The 24,729-nt window shown below is 41.0% G+C and overlaps 2 protein-coding genes across 3 annotated transcripts; both read right to left on the bottom strand.

Annotated features, from left to right (window-relative positions):
- Positions 1-10,638, bottom strand: plekhd1 (pleckstrin homology domain containing, family D (with coiled-coil domains) member 1). Its single transcript, XM_080783591.1, has 13 exons — positions 9,607-10,638; positions 8,316-8,409; positions 7,518-7,607; positions 7,195-7,271; positions 7,015-7,106; positions 6,788-6,840; positions 6,491-6,585; positions 6,245-6,338; positions 5,264-5,466; positions 3,868-4,000; positions 2,601-2,745; positions 2,079-2,222; positions 1-1,565 (listed from the first exon to the last, which is right to left on the bottom strand). Exons 1-13 carry the CDS (start codon positions 9,756-9,758, stop codon positions 1,405-1,407), a joined length of 1,533 nt encoding a protein of 510 aa, XP_080639717.1. The 5' UTR covers positions 9,759-10,638; the 3' UTR covers positions 1-1,404.
- A 551-nt stretch (positions 10,639-11,189) lies between these two features.
- Positions 11,190-24,492, bottom strand: slc39a9 (solute carrier family 39 member 9). 2 transcript variants are annotated; one of them, XR_013965358.1, is made up of 8 exons: positions 23,956-24,492; positions 23,530-23,638; positions 22,182-22,388; positions 20,016-20,084; positions 16,753-16,838; positions 16,494-16,628; positions 12,534-14,099; positions 11,190-11,386 (listed from the first exon to the last, which is right to left on the bottom strand). XR_013965358.1 is itself a non-coding variant. In XM_080783242.1 (7 exons), the coding sequence occupies exons 1-7, from the start codon at positions 24,049-24,051 to the stop codon at positions 13,869-13,871; spliced, it is 933 nt and encodes a 310-aa protein (XP_080639368.1). In that variant the 5' UTR covers positions 24,052-24,492; the 3' UTR covers positions 11,190-13,868. The 2 variants fall into 2 exon arrangements, 1 of the variants encoding a protein (XP_080639368.1); XM_080783242.1 differs by having other exon boundaries at positions 11,190-14,099.
- Between the last annotated feature and the right edge of the window lie 237 nt (positions 24,493-24,729).

Consider the following 24,729-nt stretch of genomic DNA (forward strand, 5'->3'; position numbering starts at 1 on the left):
TTGGGGGGCGCTGGAGAATCAACATGTACTACAAGGTTCAAACACAGCTTTATTAACAGCAAGGCATGTCATTCAGTCCATACAACTGCAATATTCTGTTCTATAACCCATCATCTCATTGTGTTGGTTTATTTTTTCTTCCTACCAACACCCATGATACCATCACTGGTTTTCCATTCGCTTAAGTTAATTTGTATATCGGTATTGCCAGTTGTCCATTTCCATAAAATGTGTGCTTCTGTACAATACATTAAGTTATGTTGTTGAGGACAGGTTGTCAGATGTAGCATCGCTGGATTGGTGAAGGAAGCCATTATCAAAGACATATCTGTGAGTTCATCAGTTTTTATCAACCCTCGACTACAACCGACCTATGACACAACCTGTGTAACAATCAAATGCCAGAACAATAAATGCAAACATTTTTCAAGGCTTGTTTGCGATGACTGCTGTTTTTGTTAAATAAATACTAGAACTTGTTCACAATCAACTGCAGTAGTATTTGTTCAAAAAGTGCTAAAACCGTCTCGTATTAGACTGTGTAGATTTGTGTTTATACTGTGTCAATATAATGGCACCTTATGGGGAGGGGTCTTTGAGAGGTCCCTGACAAAATAGGACACTACAATAGTTTTCATAGACACTATTTTAGCATTAATTTGTAATCCTAATTTTTTTATTTACAATTTTGTAAATTTCTATTATAGCAAAATTAGTTTATGTGTAAAGCTGTTAGCATACTCAAACAAAGCTGATTTTGTGATTTGTTTTGCTTGCTGAAACAAAGTGTGGAATGGTTTTATACTGACCCGTCTTCATTTGGAGGCCTAAATGCCAATAATAAATGTCTATCTTGTTATCTTCTAAACAGAAATATAGTATAATTATTTGCTAAATCAAATGAGGAAAGTGTTCCAAGGAAGGGTGTCCTGGGATAAATACAATTCCCAGATATTAATCTTTACATTGCTTTGTATTTTGTATTTTACATGTATTTTCTATTCAGTCTCACTTGTTTGTTTTGAGTGGCTTTTGAATTCAACTAAAAGTCAAATGATCTGTAAACCAGTTCTGAACATTCAACACCTAATATCCCTGGGGCTGTAAAGTATGGGAGTGGCTCTTGAGGCATTGGAGGTTAAGGACTACTCCTGGAAAGAGTATTTTGTGGCATTTCTGCTTAATTCATGACAGGACAGTAAAGAAAGACAAAAATGAAGAGGTGGGCTATGACATACACAGGTGACCAAGCGGGAATATTTCTATCTATTTCATCCATCCACCTTTACATGCCTGTCTCCGCTCCCTCTGTCCTCTCTTCCCATGTTGCTCATCCTCCCTTAAATGTCATTCTCTCCATCCATATCCCCCTCTGTCCCCAACACTCTCTCATTGTCCCACCTCTTAGTCCTTGGTTGGGTTGTTTGTAGCGCCCTTGCGGACAATGATCTCGTACACACTCTCTCTGAAGTCGCTGTCAGATGTCAGTCGCCGGGCGGTCTCCCTCAGCTCGTCCATGTTTGCCCTTTCACTGTCGGCGACGACGAATGACTTGGAGTGCTTCACTGCAGAGAACATTATGAATTTATGGAAACCGCAGTGCTTAAGAACCTGTGTATCATACCAAAATGATAAAGGAACGTAATGCTAGTCTGCTGCTGCTACTAACATGACTTACTACTGGTAATAATGTTACATATTATGTTATATACTGTACTATAGTTCATTTCAAATCAGCATTAGTGTCTTACAGATAACATAATTTCCATAACCAAGCAGGCGAGCTGCCAACGTGAATTCGTTTTTTAAGCCATAAAAGCAGTACCGGTAATTGTCAAGAGTCAAAATCTATAATTTCACCATGCCAGAGTGTGTGTGTGTCTGTATCAAGTACTCTGACAACAGAGGCTGCACACTTGCGTGGTCTCTGAATAGGTTCCCGAAGGGCACCGGTTAATATTATGCAATACTTATACTACTAAAAGTGACCGTTTCACTGCCCAAATACATAAGGGTCCTCAACCATGAAATACCGGTATGCATGTTGTCAGAGTATATTTTTCTCATCAGTGTCTTACGCCAGTGGTGCCTGGAGGCTCTCCTTTGGATGCGGCAGCTCTTGATTCGCCGGGCTGTAGCTTTGTGGAGATACACAGCATTCTTCATTATGGAGGGGAGTTTGGCCTCAATCTCTGCTGCACAGATGCAATCCTCAAAGAACTCTGAAAATAGTATGGCAAAACTATGTACTGTATGTGCACATGCACACACAATTTGTAAATGCATGTGTTCAAACAGAAATGAAAGACACAGTTTGAAGACATACATAAATCAGACATTTGCAGGTGTAAATCATGCTCTGCCCAGAAGATGGCAGTCACAGATCAATGCATCTGCACTAGTACTTTGCAAATGGCTCTGTAGGTGTATGTGTTCTACATGTAAGTGAATTTGTTTTGCACCCCTAGGAATTTTCAGGAGTACATCTCACTCATGATAATAATGTGCAAATTATGTTGTGCCTAAATATTTGTGTGTTCATTAAAAGAGAATTGCATTCATCTTCTTGGACTCAACAGGGATCAGTAAGTGTCACTCACTCTTCAGATGAGTGACGTCACCTTTCATCCTTTCCTCGTTCTCTTTGGTGCGTTCCAGGGCGTTGAGACCCTTTTCCAGGTCCTGCAAGGCGTCCTCTGCCTGCTTCAACCTCTGTTCCAACTCCAACCGAGACTCCATCTCTGTCTGGGAGCCACGGGAAAAGGACACCCCATCATCAGATTACAGGATGGCTTAATTTGACAGTGTCAAATAAAGCCAGTAGAGTGGAAAGCAATAGCAAAGAGAGGATATACAGTAGAGACTAGAGAGGATCATGAGGGTGTTTAGCTGATAGTGGAGAACATAAAAAGAATTAGTTGGAAATACAGTTTGTTAGAGGAATATTACTCTGCAGTGCACACTGTCCATCACTATCAGAAGGGAGATTAGATTACTACAAATCTGACGGTTTTTTTAATGACCTTTGCATATCAGATGCATGTTGTCAGCCACATTATACATATGACAATGTTTCAAACCGTTTTTAGTTTCAATCCTTTTTTGCTTTCTCGTAATTTAGTCGTTATAGTTATGCCAATTCCCAATCCATTGTCTCCACCAGGCCGAAAGCATGGGGAGAGAGTATGTTTTGCACTCCGTCCGTCCGTCCGTCCGTCCGTCCGTCCGTCCGCGTGTGTGTGTGTGTGTATGTCTGTCCGTCTATGTACAGCTAATCTCCAGCACCGTTAACCCGGTCGATGCCACATTTTGCAAACACACTCCCTGGATGCCAACGATGAACCTCTGCCCCAAATTTTCCAGAACGGCCTGTTATAGCGCCACCAGGAGGCCGACTTTTGAAAAAGAAAATGTTTATATTACTCCTCCAGATTCTGTCCAAAAATCCCACAAATCATTACACACTATCTCTATAGTCATGTGTTCAAGACGGATCTGTCCGATATTTCATATTCTATCCTAACAAAAAGCCTCAAATCATGAACGCAGTGTGCAATTTACATCACGTGAAATCTTTCACAGACTTTCCTACTAGGCTGAGGAATATATCCCACCCTTTTCACATTGGCCTGTTATAGCGCCACCAACAGGTGGATGTTTTGCAAAACACATTTTTGGAACAAAATGCCTCAAATCATCCAATTGCCATCCAAGGCATAAGAATAAATGGCAACCGTTTCACATTGGCCTATTATAGCGTCACCAGGAGGCCACAACCTGACCTGCCCTGGTGGAGAACTGTGCCCCGAGGGGCACTTTATCTAGTCTCTTTGTGTATCAGCACTGCAGCGCACCAGTCGGGTTTACCTTGAGCTCGGCTTCCGTCTGCTGTTTGTCGACAGTGAGCTGTGTGAGCGACTGCTGCAGCGCCTGGGCCTGAGAGGAGTAGAACTCCCTCTCTTCCTGGAGGACTTTGGCTCGCTGCTCGTTCTTCCTGAGCCTGTATAGAGTAAGAGCATCCAGGATGCAAACAGTGTAGCACAGTGTAAAATCATATCGTTGACGTCAGGCAGAAACCATGCATCTCCAACCTATTTCAACCTTTTCTTTTTGTAAATTAGTGCGGCTACAGTGTCACACAAAAGTGCCAAAGAAATAGCCAATCTGCAAGTACACAACATTTGAGCCTGTAAATATGCTATTTTAGCAATTTTCCTGTCATATGCTTTCAAGGTTTGTGCACACAAACATTGTGTTAACCCAAACATTGAATGCCATTAACAATGAATGGCCAGCTTCGAGTGTAAACACAATCATTGTTTAACACAAACAGTGAAGACAAAAGTGAGGACGCAAATTGTGATTGGCCGGAATGAGATGATGTATAAGAACGACCCTCAGTTCACACAAGTGTGATTTGTTTTAAGTCAAAGTGTGCGGATTTTATACATTTTGAACCAAAGAAAAAACAGCTTTTGACAAAATAACTACTATATTGAATGCATTGGAACACAGGTTCACAAGTAAGCAGCTTTGGACATACAAGGTTTCCGCATGACAGCGATGATATGCCATAACGTATAACATATGCCATTGCGTACATGCTTTTATCCCCAGCATGAACATCTTAAGTATGAGTGATGCCATAGGGACTCAAACCCCTAATCCAGGAAGTGCTCTGCCCCTTAAACTATATAGAACGAACACATACACACACAGGTTGAGTCGAACACTCACCAGGGGATTTTTCCTAATCGGGTTGACGACCAACTATTACTTATGAGTTATGACAATTAGAGTGTGACTGAGAGCAGAAGTGTGACAATAAAGGCCTTTGTAAAAATCACACAGCCGGACTCACAAACAGGAAATATCACAAGAGACAGGCTAGACAGCCTTGATAGACTTCACTTTGGCGTCAACAACTGCGCTGAGTGAGGCCCATCTCTAGTGTTGTGCAATGTGCATAACAGAACATTAGTGCTATATAATCAATACCAGCTGCTTGTAATACCCCATTTCCCACTGTACTCGATGGACTGGTTGTTAAGGGATCAATACACATTTCCACCAGCGAGTCAATTCTCTCGACCATTAGCAGCTGGGAAGCCCAGAACAACTGACCCTCATAAACGACCCAGTCTCAGGGAATCAGAGATTCTACCCACATTGCATTTCAGGATAGCAATCAAAGATAATAGGTGACGCTGTCTCAAGTTCTTGGAGTAAACAATATTTATAGATTGATAGTGTTTGCACTCACTTTTCCTCTGCCTGGTCCTTCCCCATTAGCAGGACCTTCATCTGGTCTTCTATGTGACGTAGGTCTCGAAGGAGTTCCCCAGAGTCATCTCTGTCCTCAGCCTTTCTTCTGCTTGATTCAGAGTTCTCCTCTCCTGTCTCCGTGTCCTCGTGTTGCTTCAAGCCCAGCAGTTCCAGGGTTCGCTGCTTCTCTTGGGACAGTTCCTGAAAGAACGAAGAAGTGGAGAATGCTTTACTTGAGAGTATGTTTTGGGCCTTTACCTATACACACAAAAGCTTATAGCGTAAATCTATATGCTAATCTTATATAGTACATAGGCCTACTGTAAATAAATATAATTTCTATTGCTGATACAAGTAGCTGACCATTTAGCTCATGCTAAAGTGCCACAGTGCGCTAAACTGTCAACCTGAGAGTCAAACATGGACACTGGACATTTTATGTGCTCAAAGAAACCAAAACACAGGAGAATGAGAAAACAGCTAGCGACCTTTGATGATTCAGGGAATGGCTGCATGCCAATTAGGGCACCTGCCATAATCTGAGCCTACTCCCTACCTACAATGTCTGTAAATCCCAGCAGGACTACCAATGCATGTCTTGTAGCAGAATTTAAGCTACTAATACCTGCAAGGCTACTAATGATGAGACATTTTAACCAGTCATGAAAATAATGTAGGTGAAGCCTAGTTCATAGGCCTAGTTCATAGGCCGATTTAGCATACTCTTGAATGTTGTATACTTGGTTACCAGTGGAACAGTTCCACTAGTAACCACTGGTAATAACCTCAACCGCAAAACATATTTGAGCCTTATAATGAAGGCAACACAGGCTAGTGTGTATTAGTCTACCAAACAACATTCAAATACATTTAAACAAGCACTCATTAAATGGCCTATGTTTTTGTCCAAAATATTATCAACCGTCTGGGCACCTAGGCTGCTAATACTGAAGCACATACTCTTTGGTCAAACTCACACCTCAATAGACTTCTGAAGCATGATTGTTAAGTTGCTCAGCTCAACTTTTTCAGTCTCCACGCCTTTCAGAGATTGAGCTGTGTCATCCAAGTCCCTGTCAATGAGATGACAAAATATCCTGAAAAATGATGCTTATGTTAATTGCTGCAAATGCATTGTGTTAGTGATTTTTTACTGTCCTGTCGATTCAGTTCTATGTCAATTTTAACCGCATCATATTTCTAACTGATATTATATTTGTCTTACAGTTTGATCTGTTCCTGTTCTGTCTTCAGCTCCAACAGAACCGCCTCAAACTTCACCTTCTCATCCTCCAGGACCTGGTTCAAACGCTCCAACTCCTGCACACCACATACACAACACTGATGTATCTCTCTCTCTCTCTCTCTCTCTCTCTCTCTCTCTCTCTCTCACACACACTCACACACTCACACACTCACACACTCACACACACACACACACACTCACACACTCACACACTCACACACACACTCACACACTCACACCCCCTCGTCAGTGGAGTAGGTTACAGAAACGTCTTACCTCTCTCTGCTCTCTTTGTTGGCTCAGTTCCTCAGTCTCCTCCATGAGTTTATCTACAAACAAACAACCATTTCACTTGTCCGGTTCATTCTAAAACATCTTAATTCATTCTTCATGTCTTTATCTGAACATAAAAGCACTCCCCTGATCCAAGAATTTGACTTGTACTGACCCTTACAGGTCCATTTTTAGTGAACACTCTAGATTTGTCTATGCAGTTGTTTTACCCATATACTCTTGCTTCTCCTTGGCCAACTGCAGCCCCTGGGCCCCCAGACTCTCTATCATGGCCTCTCCAAGCTGGGAGTTCTTCCAAGTGCTGGAAGTGGGAGATGGTGTGATTGCAAAATGCAAATGCTTTTGAATGGAATATGTTCGTGCTACAAAATTGTTCAGGCAGTACTCACACTTTCCCCGATTCCTGCAGCATCTCCAACCACTGACTCTGTTCTTCTTCCGAATCAGCAGCCAAGGCAATGATACCCTTGGGGTTAATACAGAATACTGTACATCAGCATTAATCCAGCTATTATACCCCATTTTCCACTGAAATGTTAACAACTCATGCCTGAATATCTGGAAATAATCTAATAAGACACAATTTACAAAAGGATATCATCAAGATCATAGCTAACACCATAACAAAATGCAGCAGGCAAAATGTGTTAATTATTAATTTAATTAATCATTTTGCAAATCATTTGAGATTGTGATAGGCTCGAATCCTTACAGAGAAATCCTCCAGGTTGACAGTGATGGCAAAGGGCATGCCCATGTCTTCATTTGCAGTTACAACACATCCTCCCAAAGGAATGACTCCCTAAGACACATAAAATAGAGCAGTTTTTCCTCAGCCAATGGATCACAAACCACTAGTGGCCCATGGCCAATTACAGGTGTTCCATGGGAAATATTTTAAAATGCTTAAAATATAATGTATATAATGTACAGTGTTGTACAAAATATGTTAATATTTCATGAAGTCAGCCACATTTAAATACTGTGTAACATAAAGGTTTTGGCAACATCTCTTGTAACTCCATTGTCATTACAGCATTTGTCTACTCAATATGAAGGAATGGTGCAGGGTTGTAGCGCCAGAGGATATTTTGGAATGCAACAACACATTGTCATAAACGGTATTTATTAACGCAAAAATACATGAGTTTACAGAAGTAGTAAAAAAGAAAAAAAAGAAAACGCATGGAAAAGTTTAATTCATTCCATTGTGAAAAATATACCAGTGAGAGATTAGCCTCGGAGACCACATGTGTTTAGTTTCCAGAAAGATTAACTAATAATGAATGGGGAAATATAATAGAGCCAACAGGAAAATACGCGTCATTATAGTTGTGAGTTTAAGAACTTTGTTCCAAAGGGAAACATAATTTGAAATAAGGACCTATGCTTATTAAATGATCAGTATGTATTGGATAGTAGAGATGCATACTGTGATCTCTTACACCGTCTCCCTGTCAGCTACAAAGGCCCATCTCAATGAACTTTGAAAGCATTCGTGTGATCTCACCTTCGGGTGAATGTTGAAGTATCTGTTGGACTCAAAACTTTTTTTCTCGCTCTCCGCATAGTAGAGAAGAAAGCTGTCTTTGATGATGAAGAATCTACACACCAATGAAGATATTGACAACTACAAGTCAGTTATTTCAGTGGGACCAAATACAAGCAATATCTGCATTTGTTGAATATGAACACAATAAGAAATGCATTTTACAAGCTGATACAACAGCTACAAAAAAGTAGTGTTGCATCCTTCCCGCTAAATATTGATTATATATAGGCTACAATTGAGAATATGATTAGATTATTTTAGGGCCACACATCCTACAAAGTGGCATGCAACAACAATGCAAATCATTTTGATTCTGCATCTCAGGAATCTGCCAAAGCACTTGGCAGTAGATTATCTGATTTGGAAGACAAAGGGAGAGGTTAAAACGATCACTGTTAATTAAAGCCAGTCACAGGGGACTTAAGCATTAGTTGGATGTTAGTCTCTAGTTTTTGACGATGGGTTCTCAGATTGGTTGGATGTTGACATGATACTGTCACCATGCAGGGTCAGTTAAACACAGTTCAATATTTGCTCAGTGGTCATTTATCTTCTACTCACATCACAATGCCTGTTTATTTATATTATATTTTTTGTCATAAACACCAATTCATCCAGCTCAACCATTCCCTGGCCTACGGTACTACACAACAGCTTAGCAAATCACCAAGTCTCATTAACAGAAAAGAAAATCCTAAATACAGTATGTGATCTGAATGTTACTGGTAAATATGTGTGTGTAAGTGTGTAAGGGCATCACAAATGTACATCCATGCTGTACATGTGTTAGAGAGTCTATCACAGCATTAAGTTGTGTAGTATATCTTTTACAAAAGCAAATAATCAATTTTACATTTGGTGCCATCCGTTATATTTAAGTCAACTTGATTAATGGTAATGGCCTTAGCTGCAAATGAAACATGCACATGCAACTCAAATTATTATTAAGAAAATAATCCTTGGGGTATACATGGTAGCATTTGGATTTTGGACCAAATATATGTATGCAAACTGACTCAAATATTTCCCCACGATTATCTCAAGTTTGGTCACTTCCTGATTATTCTGTGTGGTAAGCATATTTGAACGGGTTTAACAGCAGTTAGTTATAGTTCAACAGTACAGTGAAGTCATTGTACAGAATGTACACAGTCAAATGCTCAATGTTAATGTATCCATCTGTAACTCTGAGTGTACAAATGTAACCAACTTTTAGCATGTATTCTGGATGGGACTGATGCAACCTCACCTGCGGGACCACTTGGCAGACGGGCGTCCAAAGGGCCTCTTCCACAGAACTCCATGCAGCTGCACCTTGGTGCTGATGTTCAGCACTTCAGAATCGGCCTGCTCCATGGAAGACCAGGGAGATAACAGAGAATTTCTGGACGAAGAGAACATCCTATGTCTTTCCCCCAAGGGAGATGGGGCCGCAGTGAAGATTAAATGTCAATAGAATTAAATATAGAACAAAATACAGTCTGTCAATAACAATAACGCCCCATGCCCCTTGCACAGACAATGCAGGAAAGGGAGCAAACTAATTCCGATAACTCAGCAGGGTGGAATGATGCTGCTGCCAATACAGACGTCAGCTGGAGGCAGACTGTACTGTGGGGATGAACACAGAGATGAGAGAGAGGCGGACAGAGAGGGTGAGATGGGGGCGGGGGCTAGTGGGAGGACAGGAAAGAGAGAAGCTTTAGTAGTGAATTGCTAAATCTGTGGCTAGGTCAATACTTTGCTGTCAAAAACTCAACCACTAAAAACTGTGATTCAAATGACAGTACTACAAACAATGGCCTCCATCTCTTGGAAGGTGCGACTGCTAGACTCTCCCTTCGTTCATCCAGCCATTCGTCATTCCTGCAATGAATTATATAAACATCTGTAATAGTAGCCCTGGCTCTATGACTCACTAGTAAAGAGGATGTGAGGTCAGAGACTGACAGGGGTTTCATAAGCAAGTGATTAAGTGAACATTTAATGATTAACAGATTAACTTATAGAACATGTGGCAAGAGATAAGGACCTATAATGCATAAGAGATTATAAAATATTGATGGTTCTACTGCCACTTCCAGAAAATAAAATGTAATCAGAACATATTTTCTTTTAAAATAAACCAGCGGTCTCAAACCCATTTTAGGGTAAGGGCCACATTGGGTGAAGGGTGACTTCACTTACACAGCTGTCACTTCTCTTTGATGTCCAGCCTATTGTCTCAGTCACTGTTAACTACAGTAACCAGTATAAATGTGTAAAGTATGATCACTTTACTGACATTTTGTCCAAAAATCCTTGGCACTGACCATGGTTCTGAAATGCAATTGTGCTGCTTAAATGGGTACAGGCTTTAGTTCCGACATACTATTGATCCGAAACCTCAATCCCTAACCTAACCATAACCGCAAGCACGGGAGCAGCGCATGTCGGACCATCGCATTTTCGCATCGCATGTCCCCGCGCTTCGGACCTTTGGTGTGTCGGAAAAGCATGCGCACCCCGCTTAAATATAAACAGGTCACCACTAATGATAAAACCATGACGCTGTCCATGGTGCTGAAAATACACCCCCATTGCAGTGGGGCTGGCATGTGTGCGGTCAACTTGCACCCTTTTGTCTTGCAGGTTGCAACTTGCTTAGCTCACTAAACACAATGTGTTTATATCAAACATTCGTCGTGAATTTTCAAAAATTATAAAATTATTTAAAAATAAATTGGGTGGCCCGCACATACACATTACAGAGAAAACCCTTAAGCATCATGTAATTAAGGCCTCTCTACTTATCCCATAATCCAGTCATTACAACATTTCAGACTGCACCACTTCGTAAAAACAACTTTAATCCGTTTGTCATTAAATTCATTGCTTCTCAACTGCTTTTTGCATTCAAAACATGGAAATAAGGCAGACCCTTCATGGAATGACAAGAAAAGGATACCCCTTTACCCCCAAAACAAGGAACCCTGACTGTAACCTATACTTGCCCAGAAGAGGGGGGTGAGGGGGTCCCTTTTGAACACCTACAGTATAAAAAGATAAAGCAAAATTGTCATGCAGCTTAAGGTCTGCATGCAAACGGCACCCATCCCATCTCATCATATTGCTATCTATGCAAAGACGTCATGTGATGATGGTTAAAACAATGGTTTCTTTTTTCATCTCATATGAAAGACTAAGTTATGTAATTAACCACTTAAATCCTAGATGCCTTGTACTTGGTACACTCCAGTTCTCCCTCTACCAAAACCCTTTGCCAAAGATAGTAAGCACACAAGTCATAACGTGGACAAGTTTAAATCTTCTCAATCAACAAAAAAAATAACCCAATGTTTAATTCCATACATACGTCTATTGGTGTGTGTGTGTGTGTGTGTGTGTGTGGGGGGGGGGGGGGGTCTGTACAGTATACTTACATATACAATACACACATCAACTCAGTTTTGGCAGGCAGTTACAGTAACATAATTGAAAGGCTCAAACTATAACAATAAAAGACGCAGGTGTTTGTGACCAAAACATTGTACATTAAATATTGGTGTATGACAACCCCTCCTTCTTGTTCTTTACTTACAGAACATTACACAACACTGCTTCAACCCATTTATCCTGATAAATAATCAGGAAACTACACATTTTATATTAAACTACTGTATCAAACAACAGAGTCAATGTAAGTCCTTTCAGTACAGTAAATTGGGTCACTTAAGTGCAGCAACAGTTAAAGACACAGTAGCTATGTTCCCATATAATTGTAAGGAATAAAGGTTTTTTTATGTAAAGTTTAAAACGTGACAATTGGCTACCTGAATAACCATGGAGTTCCATCAGAAAAGGGTATGTTAAATATTTGGAAAGATGACACATTTATTGTATTTAATCGCAAAGATTCTTTGTCAACAAAAACAAAACTCTCCCCTCACGTGAGTGCCGTATATTTGAAATTTCAGTTCAACATTTACAATTACAGCTTACTTGATTGGAAACGTAGCTAATGTCAGGGATGTCAGGGATGATCAACCCATTTTGATATGTGAACTACACAGAAACCCATTCTACAGTAGAGCTCTCTCCCACTCCAGCCTGAGACACTGCTACAAGCCAGAGCCCAAACAGCAGAAACATGTAAGCAGACTGCTCAGGTATGAGGACATTAACAAGTCAACTTACTCAATGAGTCTAGCCGTGGTAGGTTGAAGAGTTGTAGAGCTGAAAAGACACACTTAACCTATGGTCCTTCCATTTGTGGTTCTTCCATGTAATGCCCTTTCCAGGCACTGTATTACTGGTACAACACCTGTATTAGAAATACTGAACCCCTCCTCCAAACATCCATTATATCTCTCTAAACAATCACATCAATAATTATGTACAATTCATTCTGCAAGTTCTATTAGAATTAGTTTTCAGGTAGAAAACAAACAAAGATTCAACAACCGAACACATGATTGAAACAGGGACTCTCAACGTGTGATCATGTTTTGAAGCTGGTCTAAATTCTGTCACGTTGCTGGATTTGAAGCAGATGCTTCATGGACTGAACCACAGGCCAGTGGCTAAAAAATCAGTCATTTTGTAAGCCACTGACTCAAGTGTGGATTCAAGTGTAAGAAAAGGAGCTCCAAAAGTGTCCCCAGCTACAGTGAGCAAATATGTACTTGTATTGGCTGTTTTCGTCTGGTGACTGGTGTACATTCCACTCACCATGCTTCCTGTAGCTCGTTGGATGACTGAAGCAAAGAAACAGAGAATTTTCCCTGGCAAGACAATAAATAAGGATAATTTACCTACATAAAAACATGATGTCCTTACGACAATAAAAGTATCCACTTCTACTTATTATGGCACTTCAACATTCAGACAGGCCTGTGTAATTCATTGAGATAATGATGGATATAAAGCCACTCTGAACAATGGTAAAAAATGACACTTTCCTCCGAATATCCACAAGTTCAAATCAAGATCATTTAAATCTCAATAGACAACTGCCATCTAAGAAAACATTATGAAACCAGGATTGCTCATTTTGAATTTGAACATTATATAACAATGAAGCATGACTCCACCGCGATCTATGAACCTAAAGGGTGCACCCCTTGTTAAAAAAACCCTGAAACAAAATGAACTATATTTTTGCTGGAATTAATAGATGTACATGGTTTTGTAAAGTTTTTGTGAAAAGTCTCATCACAAATCGCTTCTTTGTGCGTTTGTGGTAGTGTGTACTTAAGGATCACTGAAAAAGAGGGTTGTAGCGGCACTGATTCCCAACTTCCTCGTCCATCCACAACTGTTCTTGATACAAGTTGAGCTCTTAGCCTCACAGTATCCATCTCCATCAAATTAGAGCAAGCTTTGGTCTGAGCAGACCCATCAACAGATTACCAAAAGTAATAAAAAACATTTAGGATCTGTGATGTGTGAAGTCTCTGTGTGGCTTTTCTCTTCATCCCTTCAATGCCTTTTTCATCACCCCCCTTCCCCCCCAGTACTTAGTTCTGTGGTCTAATGATGGTGGCCGATGGATAGAACCAGGGGAATAAGGCACCCCAGGACCAGAGCTACCACCTCCACCTTGCTTAGCCCCTTCCCCCCTCCGCTGCCTCCTGCGTGACTGTGGCCAGCACCACCCACCTCGGGCAGGACGTGAACTGTAGCCACATAAAGGAAAGTACCCGCTGAGAAGAGCATGGCCACACCAGTGGCATTCACATCCGACAGGGCCTCCTTACTGCTCTGTAGAGGGCAAGAGATCACAGGAGGGTTAAAACGTTATGGTTATAATGATAGAGCAAGCAGTGTGGCACAAGGGATGGATGCCATTTTTTAATTGTTAGATATAGAACTCCCTTTAATTACGGTACAAATCAAATTTCAAGCATTCTAGAAGGTAATGTACTGTACATCCTATAACCCACATCACCCACAGCCACTTCATGGCAAATTGCAAATGGATTGACTTCTATACCAGAACAGTGGGTGATGCAAGTTGGAAATGGATGCTCCACCCAGTTATGTCTGTCCCTTTTATGCCCATATATGGACTATGGAGTTCTTTGTCAGCAGAGTTGGGGTCCGTTACTCATAAAAGTAACACACTAAATATTACATATTACTTTTGAAAAAAGTAATGCCTTACATTACTTTATTACTCCCTGGAGAAAGTATATTCAAATATATTCAAATAAAAATAATGAGACTAAGAGAAATCAGTAGCCTATATGTTCACAGTGCTTTAGGATTCCTTTCTTTATGATGTGGAGTTCCCTGCTCCATGCTCATTAAAGGGACACTTCACCCTTTTTTTAAAAAGATATATGTTAATGACGTTTAGAAGCTTTAGAACACTTTCCTGGGGGTCTTTATGTGTGTAATATGTGGTTTTAGATATTTTAGATTGTAGCAGTGAGCCTGTTGTCTCTGATGTCATGGACACTGGGCTCACTTCCTTCCTGGACTACATGTTGTCTCAGTAAGACAGCTCTCCCCCTATCCACAAGGAGGAGCAGTGCACCAAATAATTATGGGAATTGTAGTCCAGGAAGGTAGTGAGACCAGTGTCCATGACATCAGAGACAACAGGCTCACTGCTACAATCTAAAATATCTAAAACCACATATTACACACATAAAGACCCCCAGGAAAGTGATCTAAAGCTTCTAAACGTCATTAACATATATTTTTTGCAAAAAGGGTGAAGTGTCCCTTTAAATGTAGTTTTTTATGTCGGCATATTCATCGCTGCATTAAATAACTAGTGATTGTGACTCAGAGCACACATTCTACAACAAACAAACCGACCCTCCCAGCTGGCAGTGTTGCCAGGTTTTGGAAGAGAAACAAGCAGCCATGTCTATGAAAACAAGCCCAAAAGAAGCCTGACTAGGCTATTATAAAACAAGCCCAAAGTCGCTTATAATAAGCGGACATGGCAACACCCCAACATCTGTTCCGTCTCTGTGACAGTGGGAGACTGGCTCGCTGTGTGGAGCAGAGCAGTGCTGCTGCGGAGATTTTAATACCGAGACGACGTAAATGACAGTTATGACACAAGCACTGTAGGCTATATCACAAAAAAACGGACAATGATGTGTCCGGCCAGAGGTTGAGGTGGGAGGACAGGTGGGTCTAAAACCGGACGTCTGGCCACCCTACGAGTTCACGACAGTAACGAAAAGTGCTGTGCTGCTGCTGATCCGACACCGGTTTGACATGTTCTAGTCCGCGACTCCAGCGCACCATTACTGTTCATGTTCAACTCATCTCCGTTGTGTGCATTATTCTCCAAGTCCAAAGCAACACTGCTGAAAGCAGCCACATGACGCAATTAAGTAACGAGTAACTGCAGCGCTGCAGCGACCAGTAACTGTAGTGTGATTATCAATTTTGGAGGAGTAGTGGCGTTATATTACTCGTTACCGACCAAAGTAGTGTCGTTACAGTAACGAAATATTCCGTTACTCGTTACACCCAACTCTGTTTGTCAGGCATGCCCAAATATGTCAGAACATTGTGATGTCAGAACCATCATTGTGAACAGGTCAGCTCCATATATGGACATATAGGATATATATAATATATAATTATATGGTGGTGAGGAGGGGATTTTCAGCGGATTCCGTCGTTCTTCTGGGTTCTTGGAAATGCCCCCAGCCACTGTGTTTAGTTTTACTGAGGTTATGGTTAGGGTTAGGTATAGTTTTACTGAGATTAAATTTAGGGTTAAGTTTAGATTTAGGCTGTCAATCACAGCGACTGGACACTCACAGCGCACCCTCTATTCAAACGCGCTGAAGGTCCCATGTTTGCTATATGGAGATATAGGGGTGATCAGGTCCAGAGCCCGGGCAGAGGCAAAGTATACCAGAAAGGATATTAGAGCATAAGACCCTAATGTATTGCTTGACAGGAGGGAGTGGAAGACAGCCATCTCGGAGACCGGTCAGTATGCACATCACATTTTTATACCTCATATTTTGTTGCGTTTTTATGCTGTGCGATAGAACATGGTATCAAATGTTTTTCAGGGCATTCAAATTCAGAAATGTCTGAGTATTGTGACAACACTAGTGTCAAGTACAATGTCTAAAGAGTATCCATAATAATAATTAAAAAAAAAAAAAATCCTACCTGACTGAGACCCAAGAAGGTGAGCATGGCAAGGACCGGTGCTGCCAAGGCAAAGACCAGGAGATGTTTGCGAATGCGGTTCCTCTCCAGACCGGCATGCATGAGGAAGGACACCAGGCCGAATGCTGCAGGAGCCTGGCAAATAATACAGGGTTTTTAGGATAAACAGTTTTGCATGCACATTTATTCTCACACACATTTAGTTAATGCCAACAATGACAAAGGTTGGTTTAGGTGCAAGTATTCTGGTTAGTATTACCTTGTGCAACATGATGGCTACAAAGACAATGAGCTGAACACTGGTCTGAGAGGTGGAGGCAGCCGCTCCGAGGGCCACACCATCCGCTGGAGGACACGTACAAAGACACCCATTCATTTATACAAGCTAGGAACTTGGAGGATTTGACCATTAGTAGTGGTATAAAAATCTATCATGTACAGTTATAGACAGTTGTTTACCCAACAGTGGCAGGTACAACAGACAGACTTGACTAAATGTATCAGTATTTGGCTAGTTCTACCCTGGTTTCCCAAAACCCTCAAGTTAAACATGATGGCATTGACCAGGCATAACTCAAGCGCCTGCAGTTGGTGCAAAATGCGGCTGGTCATGCAGGGACGAGGTGGTGATGATGTTGTTCTCCTTTTTGCACTAGGTATGTTGGTGTGTGGTATTTAAATGTTGTACGAGTCACTGTGTATTGTATTGTATGTTGTACGAGTCACTGTGTATTGTATTGTATGTTGTACGAGTCACTGGCCCTTTTCCACCAAAAGAACTTCAGTTCAGAACCAGTGCCGTTCCGAACCTTGGTGCTTTTTGCGATCCGGTCGCGAACCGGCTGCATTTCCACCAGATTGACGGCCGGTTCATTTGGTGGCGCTATTATACCTAAACACAAAATGTTGAAAAAGGAGAAGGATCCGTCATGCCCGCAGACGCCCCGAGGGCGTTGCACAATACAAACCGATGTAAACAGTATCCACGAGGTTGTGATGTCAAGGTTACAAGTTATTATAACGCCCCGCAAGTCTCAGCTGAATTCTGGATTGTGATGCATCCGTATACGTTTGGATCGTTTCATGTTTGCGTTGGCAATTAATGTAACGTATTTTTGTTCAAAGATGGTTGATCGCATCGAAAATCTGTTGCGTGTGTCACTGTGTCTGCGACCTCCCAAGTTCCCCACTGACAAGTTCCAACCTACTGACACACCCACTTATATCGTCTCGGTTCACAAAGCGCTGCGTGCAATTACAAAGCTTAACCACCGTTTTGTGGTTCACATTGGGAACGAACGTTTATGGTTCGGAACCAACTAATTTTCAGTGGAAACACTCTGAACTGGTTCAATATTTAGCGGGAAGAAAGAACCGAACCGGTTCAACCCCAGTGGAAAAGGGGCCACAGTGTATTGTATTGTATGTTGTACGAGTCACTGTGTATTGTATTGCATGTTGTACGAGTCACTGTGTATTGTATGTTGTACGAGTCACTGTGTATTGTATTGTATTGTATTGTATGCTGCAGGGCGGGTCCTTGAGCCCAAGACAAATTTCGCCTTCGGGATAAAAATAAATAAACCTTGAACCTTGGTCCCTTTATATAGGGCTGACCCAAAAAAATCGATTAATCGACGTTCAATCGATACGCACGGGAATCGATTTTAAATTTTTGAATCGAATAGTCTTTAAAAAAAAAGCGGCCGCTTTTGGTCCGCGAGACGGCCCCATTTGGTCCGCGAGCCATGCTTGCGCCTCGCAGCACCTCGCAACGCCTCCTCTTTCCCCGTGTTAACAAGGAAGGCAAGCGCATGCACCACAGCTCAGTGGACATTAAATATAGGCTACCATGTTTGATAAGTCATATAAAAACATTACTTACACGAAAATGAAAATATAAACTTCACAGATTATAGATCACTTGGAATTATAACAATCTGTTGAGTATTGCCTGAATAATGCCACTATAAAATCTCAACTTTTATCGATGAGCCATTGCGCTGCTTGGATTCACATGGTGAGTGCGCTCAGTGCACCGGCGAAGAACTGATTGTTTTTGCTCCTACAGACCAAAACACCTTTTTTCTTTTGCATTTAATTGCACCTGATCGTATTATTGTAATTATGTAGCCTATACTATTTGCCTGTGTTTTGTCTTTTAATTATGCTTTTTTTTTGTGCGCCGATGGTGATGCGATGCTCCACTTGTTTCAGCCTGTAGGCATACAGCACTTTGGTCAGCTTTTATTGTTTTAAATGTGCTATATAAATAAAGTTTGATTTAGGCCTATATTGGAGCAGGTGCTGGCAAATAACTAATTACTGTAATGCAGTGAAGTTGCGCAAATGTCAACTCAATTAGCAAGCGGAGCTGCATGCATTCTGCACTGCAGTCTGCAGATCTCTTCTTAGAGTTTACTTTAATATTATGGTTTACTTTCAACCATAAACCATAATATGATTGACAAACCTTGGATTATAATTCTTCATCGACCAACAGCGCATGCAGCATGACTATGAGGTAAATTTAACTATGTGGGATTTCTCCATCGGCATTGCATGTCGATAAAAAAATGGGATTTCACTAGTGTCATTATTCAGGCAATACTCAGATTGTTATAATTCCAAGTGATCTATAATCTGTGAAGTTTATATATTTTTTCCCATACGCATCCTCACAGTCACATTAACTTTATGATCAATCAAATCAACCGTGGTTGATTTTATTTCTGACAAGTGTCAGGCTTGAAAAGTTCATTCATGTTACCGTTCGTTTACAATTGACAGAGGAGTTTGGATTATATATATTTTTATTTGATGGAGAGGTAATGCCTGTTTCAGGCAGTTGACTTGTTACGGTCGGATGTTTTATTAAGCCTAATTATTTGTGCGTCACTGCTTTCATGAAGGCTGCAAGCCTGCAACAGTTGTTGCTTATTGTTTAAAATAAATGAGACCAATCCAAGCATGCCTTTCTCTCCGCTATATCGTTGTTTAAGCCAAAGAGTCACTGCTCGCATCGCGCGCATTGAGCGCCCTCGCGCGCAATGCCCCCCCCGTTGACGTTTCGAAGCGTCGACGTTCGAAACGCGGGAATCGATTTTGAATCGATCATCAAATACGGAATCGAAGGTCAGCCCTACCTTTATATTTATCAGAACTCTTGGATCCTTACACCCCACAAAGGGCACTCAGGTCAGCAAACAAGCTGCTCCTGGAGGTTCCCGAGACTAATTTAAGGAGTAGGGGCGACCGTGCCTTTGCTGCTGCTGCTCATCCTACGCTCTGGAACAGCTTGCTATTTCATATAAAAAATGCTAACTCTGTTGAATCCTTTAAATCACTCCTCAAAACACATTTTTATTCTTTGGCTTTTAACTGCACTTAATGTTTGTCTTGTTTTGTTTTTTGTTTCTGTTGACTGTCTTGTTCTCACCCTGTACAGCACTAAAAAAAAAAAGAGTTTGATTTGACGATAATAATTGCATATTCTGTGCATCATCGAGTGTTAAAACCCACCTGCAGCATGGACCACAAGTCCCAAGGTGGTGGTTATCTTTGAGGATGCAATTCTAGCTGCCTCTGGATCTAAACATGACAAACACAAATCAGAGAGACATCTGTGATGAACACAACTCTACTATACAGGTATAAAATAGCATATCATGCAAGTCACAAAATTCAACACAAACTAGAGACAATGACAGAAAACATGTCCTAACAATTAGAAATCCAAGGAGAACATTTCATTCTTACATAACAATTTACAGTTCTTCTCATTCTCATAGCAATTTCCTCTTTTTTGCACAAATTGGACAAAGACAACTGATCAGACCTTTGAATGAGAGATGGACTATAGTACAGCAGGGGCAGTTTTTATATGAATTGCATGTTGTCGCTGTTGGGCAGAAACCAGTGGGTTAAAATATAATAACCAATTAAAATAATTAAAAAGCACGTTTGACAAAAACCTCCATTGATTGGTCAGCTAAACCAGCTAACTCCACCAGAGTGGGTGGAGTTAGCTGGCTCTCTCCTGTGTGGCACAAGAGCTGCAGCAGCCTGCAGAGTGGAAGAAAACAAACTTGAAGAACGAGATATGTTTTTTTCCTCCATAGTTAGTGTACCCAACCCGTTTATCAAACGGCACCGACGCTAATGTTATGAAAATAATTATATTTCTAAAATCTATGTAGTGTTTTCTGAGGAGAGCAATGTGAAATGAGTTCATATACTGTAGCATTTCTATCGCTAGTTCTACTGAAACACTGTCTCTGTGAACCCGTCGTTGCAGAAGTTATTGTAATATTTATAGTCCTGCTTAAGTGCTTATTATTGTAGGCTTATTTATTGTATTATTGTACACTTTGTGGTTAGTGTACGTCCTGAGATTGTAGGTGTGTGTGTGGGGGTGGTTAAATCCACCTGTCTGCCCAACAGGGTGGTGAGTCACCAACCTGTTCCATTTTTTTGTCTTTGGTATGACCCGACAGTGTGGGGTCATACCAATGACAAAAAATGGACGCAATGCCTCCCTGCTTGCCAATCAGCATTGAGGGTTGAATTGGCAGTACTGTAACTGTAAGTCACTGGGACATAGTAGCATCATGTCTAGGGGGTGTATTTGTACTCCTACATATAGGTCACATGGCTATTTACTTTACTTATGAGATCTATGCATTTCTGTGCCAAAGTATGTGTCCTATCTCTCAGTTCAGGTCTGTTTATTCTGGAATAATCTACCTTTGACCATTGTATTTAATTTCCATCCTTTAAATTCAATCTAAAAAAAAGAGTTACTTGAAAACCAAACCTGTGACCATCTATAGTCTAGTAATGCACCTTGGCAGCGTATCCTGCATTACTTGAAAGCTTGCACAAGTTACTTTATTTACAATTCTGTATTGCCATATAAAACCAATGCTAAACCATATAGATGCACTTTAAACCTTGTACTTTGTCTTTTGCCTGCCTGTTTCGTATTTATGTTTTGTGTGGGGACTGCAGATGAAAATGAGCAAAAGTAATATTAATATGCATTGTCCTGTCAAAATAAACAACTGATTTCCAATACTGCTTGGAAAGTCTGATTCTGAATACACAAAGATGGGACAAAGATGGCAAGTTCATAATATTATGAAAAAGATCATTTACACTTGAAACAGATGGATACGAGGTAATAAGAACCAGACAGACAAACACAGATACAGTACACAAGTAAGAGGCATGAACGCGGGAAGCGAACGCAGCTCGTGAATTGCAATAACAATTCGAATAAATTACGTGTAATTGTAATTTAAGTGTTTTTTAAGTCAAGGTTTTTTAAGTAATTTTTTTGTGTGTGTATGTGTGCGTGCATGTGTTTTTGTTTTTTTAAAGTTTTTTCTTAGTCAAGTTAAGTTTTTCTGTGTGTGTGTGTGTGTGTGTGTGTCTTTTGATTGTATTGCTGCATTGTTGTATTGTTCTTTCTGCTTTGGCAATGTAAACGTATGTTTTCTCATGCCAATGAAGCCCTTTGAATTGAATTGTGTGTGTGTTTTTTTGTGTGTGATACAACTGCGCCCTCTGGTGGCGGGCGGGTGGTGTTACAGCGTGACACACAGACACAGACATGTTCTGCTAGGTCTCATAGTTAGTGCTCATTGCGTTCGCAACTACACACACAAATTTACATGCACAACTGACCATCACTGTTGGACTGCACATGGGAGGATCCTATCTGGTCCACCAGCAGCATGAAGACAAAGCCAAGTACCAGAGACACGCCAATGTAGGCATGAAGCTGCTCGTGGCCGTGGGCATGTTCCACACTGGGCCCCAAGCCTGCTTCTGCCTCCCCCTTCGACTCAGACACCTCTACCACTCCTACCTGACTGTGAGTATGGTGCCCCCCTGCAGCCAGACAAGTGAAGAGGACACACAAACACACACAAACAGATCAATAAAACTTGAGAATATCCTTAGATAGTTGAAACCCCCAACATCACTAACCATGACATAATAGTTACCATTTCCTAACAACATTAATGAAGAGAAAGAAATCCAGACATAAGACAACACTTCAAAACATTATGTGGATTTAAATAAGGCTTGAGAATTAACTGGGGCCATCCATTTGTGCTCAACAATCAGTGTTACACAAACACAGTATAAACAGTAGACTATCATTGCATGCTGAACTTTGTTCTGTCCATCAGAGTAGGAAGCTCCTTGCATGCAACCATTGTACAGTGCTGCTTGTAATATGTAGAGTTCCTGGCTGTAGTACATCAAATGGCAAAACTTGGCACAAAAGGTGAATGTCCACCCGTTTTCTCTGAATAGGTCCATGTGGTTAAGTCAGTGCAGTCTGAATTGTCATTTTTGTGCACTACTTTAATAGTACCACTACCAATACACATTTTGTTGCATGGAAGGGGCTTCCTATTTTGTTGCATACAAGTGGCTTCCTACTTGGTTGGCTATACTGTATTTTTCATAATTCTAGGCTAGTTTGGAAGCCGTTTAACACTCATGCACCCAATAGCACCACACACTACATGTCATCATACACACCTCGTACTAAGGGACCGCAATGGAAATAAGCTGTAGGCTTTTTGCATTATCCTGTTGATTATGGTGAGTCAGACAAATGTATGTGACATGTGATTTTACTTAATCAAAACATCAATCAATACGTTGCTGTTGGAACATTGTCCTATCTAAATCAATCAGATCAAACTGGTAAAGGCAACAGAAGTACCCAATCAGTAAACAGCCCAAGCAGAGTATTTGAGCTATGAGTCATTAACACACTATCACGACAGTGTTTATTATACTTAAAGCTGCAATTCATCAAATGTATGCAATTCCTGGGATTTAAATTGTGACCCCATTCTACTTTAATTTGTCTGCAAGTATTTAAATGCGCGTTCATAAGCACACCATATAATATTTCTACATCAAGAGGAAACATAGCCCTGGTCCAGCACGTTAAAGACTCGCTATAAGCACAGGACCAGGGCAGATTCTTATGTTGGAGAGCAGAACTCACTTTCCAGGACCTCTTCATAGAGAGCATGAACCCCTTCAGGAATGATGACGGCCAGTGCCGTACCACACAAAAGGCCTGCTCCAAGCACTGTCACCAGCTTCAGCTTCTCCTGAAATAAACCAAGTGAAAAGCAGTGGTAGTTAAGAGTCAAGAAATCTCATTCTTTGTGCTCGTACATTTGTCAGAAGAGGTTGATTTAGAGCTCATGATGCAATTGCATCTTTGTGTTCAAGCCAAGGCATTTTAACCACTAAATGTAAACTTTTACTTCTGGGAGAAATGGGGATTGTGCATAGTAAAATTAATGTTAATTTAAATGTAGCCACTTGTAACAGTGTCTAAATTCCCTAAAGGGAACGGTGCGGCTCCATTTGGTGACACCGAAGTTAAATGAAGGCAAATGCGCATTGTAAACATAAAACTCACCTCTGAAAAGTTGACAGCTAGAGGTATTGTCCCGGCGACATAACATCCCACCAACATGGACAGAGACAGCACACTGATCGAGCCTAAATCGTCCATAATTGCAGACTTTTGTTGCTGACTGTGCTACTACTGCAAAGCTAAGACTTTAAATCCAACTTCAGGCGTGTTAACATTTACCATACGAGTCCAGTGTGCGCCTATATTTCACATACATATCAACCTTTAACTGTTGATGCTTCTTATATAATCAGCCAGTTTCCTCCTTTGGTGCTAGCTAAAGGTTGCTACCTGCCTAGCATCTAGCTACGTTAGCTTCGGTTCAGAGACGATGCAGCATCTGGCCCGAGTGAGTGGCCTCGCCAGTCCAGCTGAGCTAGCTATTAGAAAGCACCACAACTTGCATGCATTGGCACGCTGTCTTCCATGTACAATGTACCAATTTACCACATCAATCTCCTTTAACAATGTGTCATCATATGTGATAATACACCCGTATTGACCAGCAGCTAAACAGCTAACAGATTGCTCACTTCACTTGTTTGGTGCAGATTAAAAATACTTCCGGGTTACCCTCCACCGTCCGCCCCTTCTAAACTGGACGTCACGTCAAACATGCCACGTCCTTCTGTTCCATCTACACACACCCCTGACATTAATTACAGTAACTATCAGACAATGCAGACATTCCAGACAATGTGATGTTACGTTTGTCATTAAAATAGCTTATAAATGATGGCATTTTAAAGAACATGACAGTATAAAGAAGAGAACAGA

The sequence above is a fragment of the Protomyctophum bolini genome (genome assembly GCF_963924005.1).
Source record: "Protomyctophum bolini genome assembly, chromosome: 15".
Taxonomy (NCBI): domain Eukaryota; kingdom Metazoa; phylum Chordata; class Actinopteri; order Myctophiformes; family Myctophidae; genus Protomyctophum; species Protomyctophum bolini.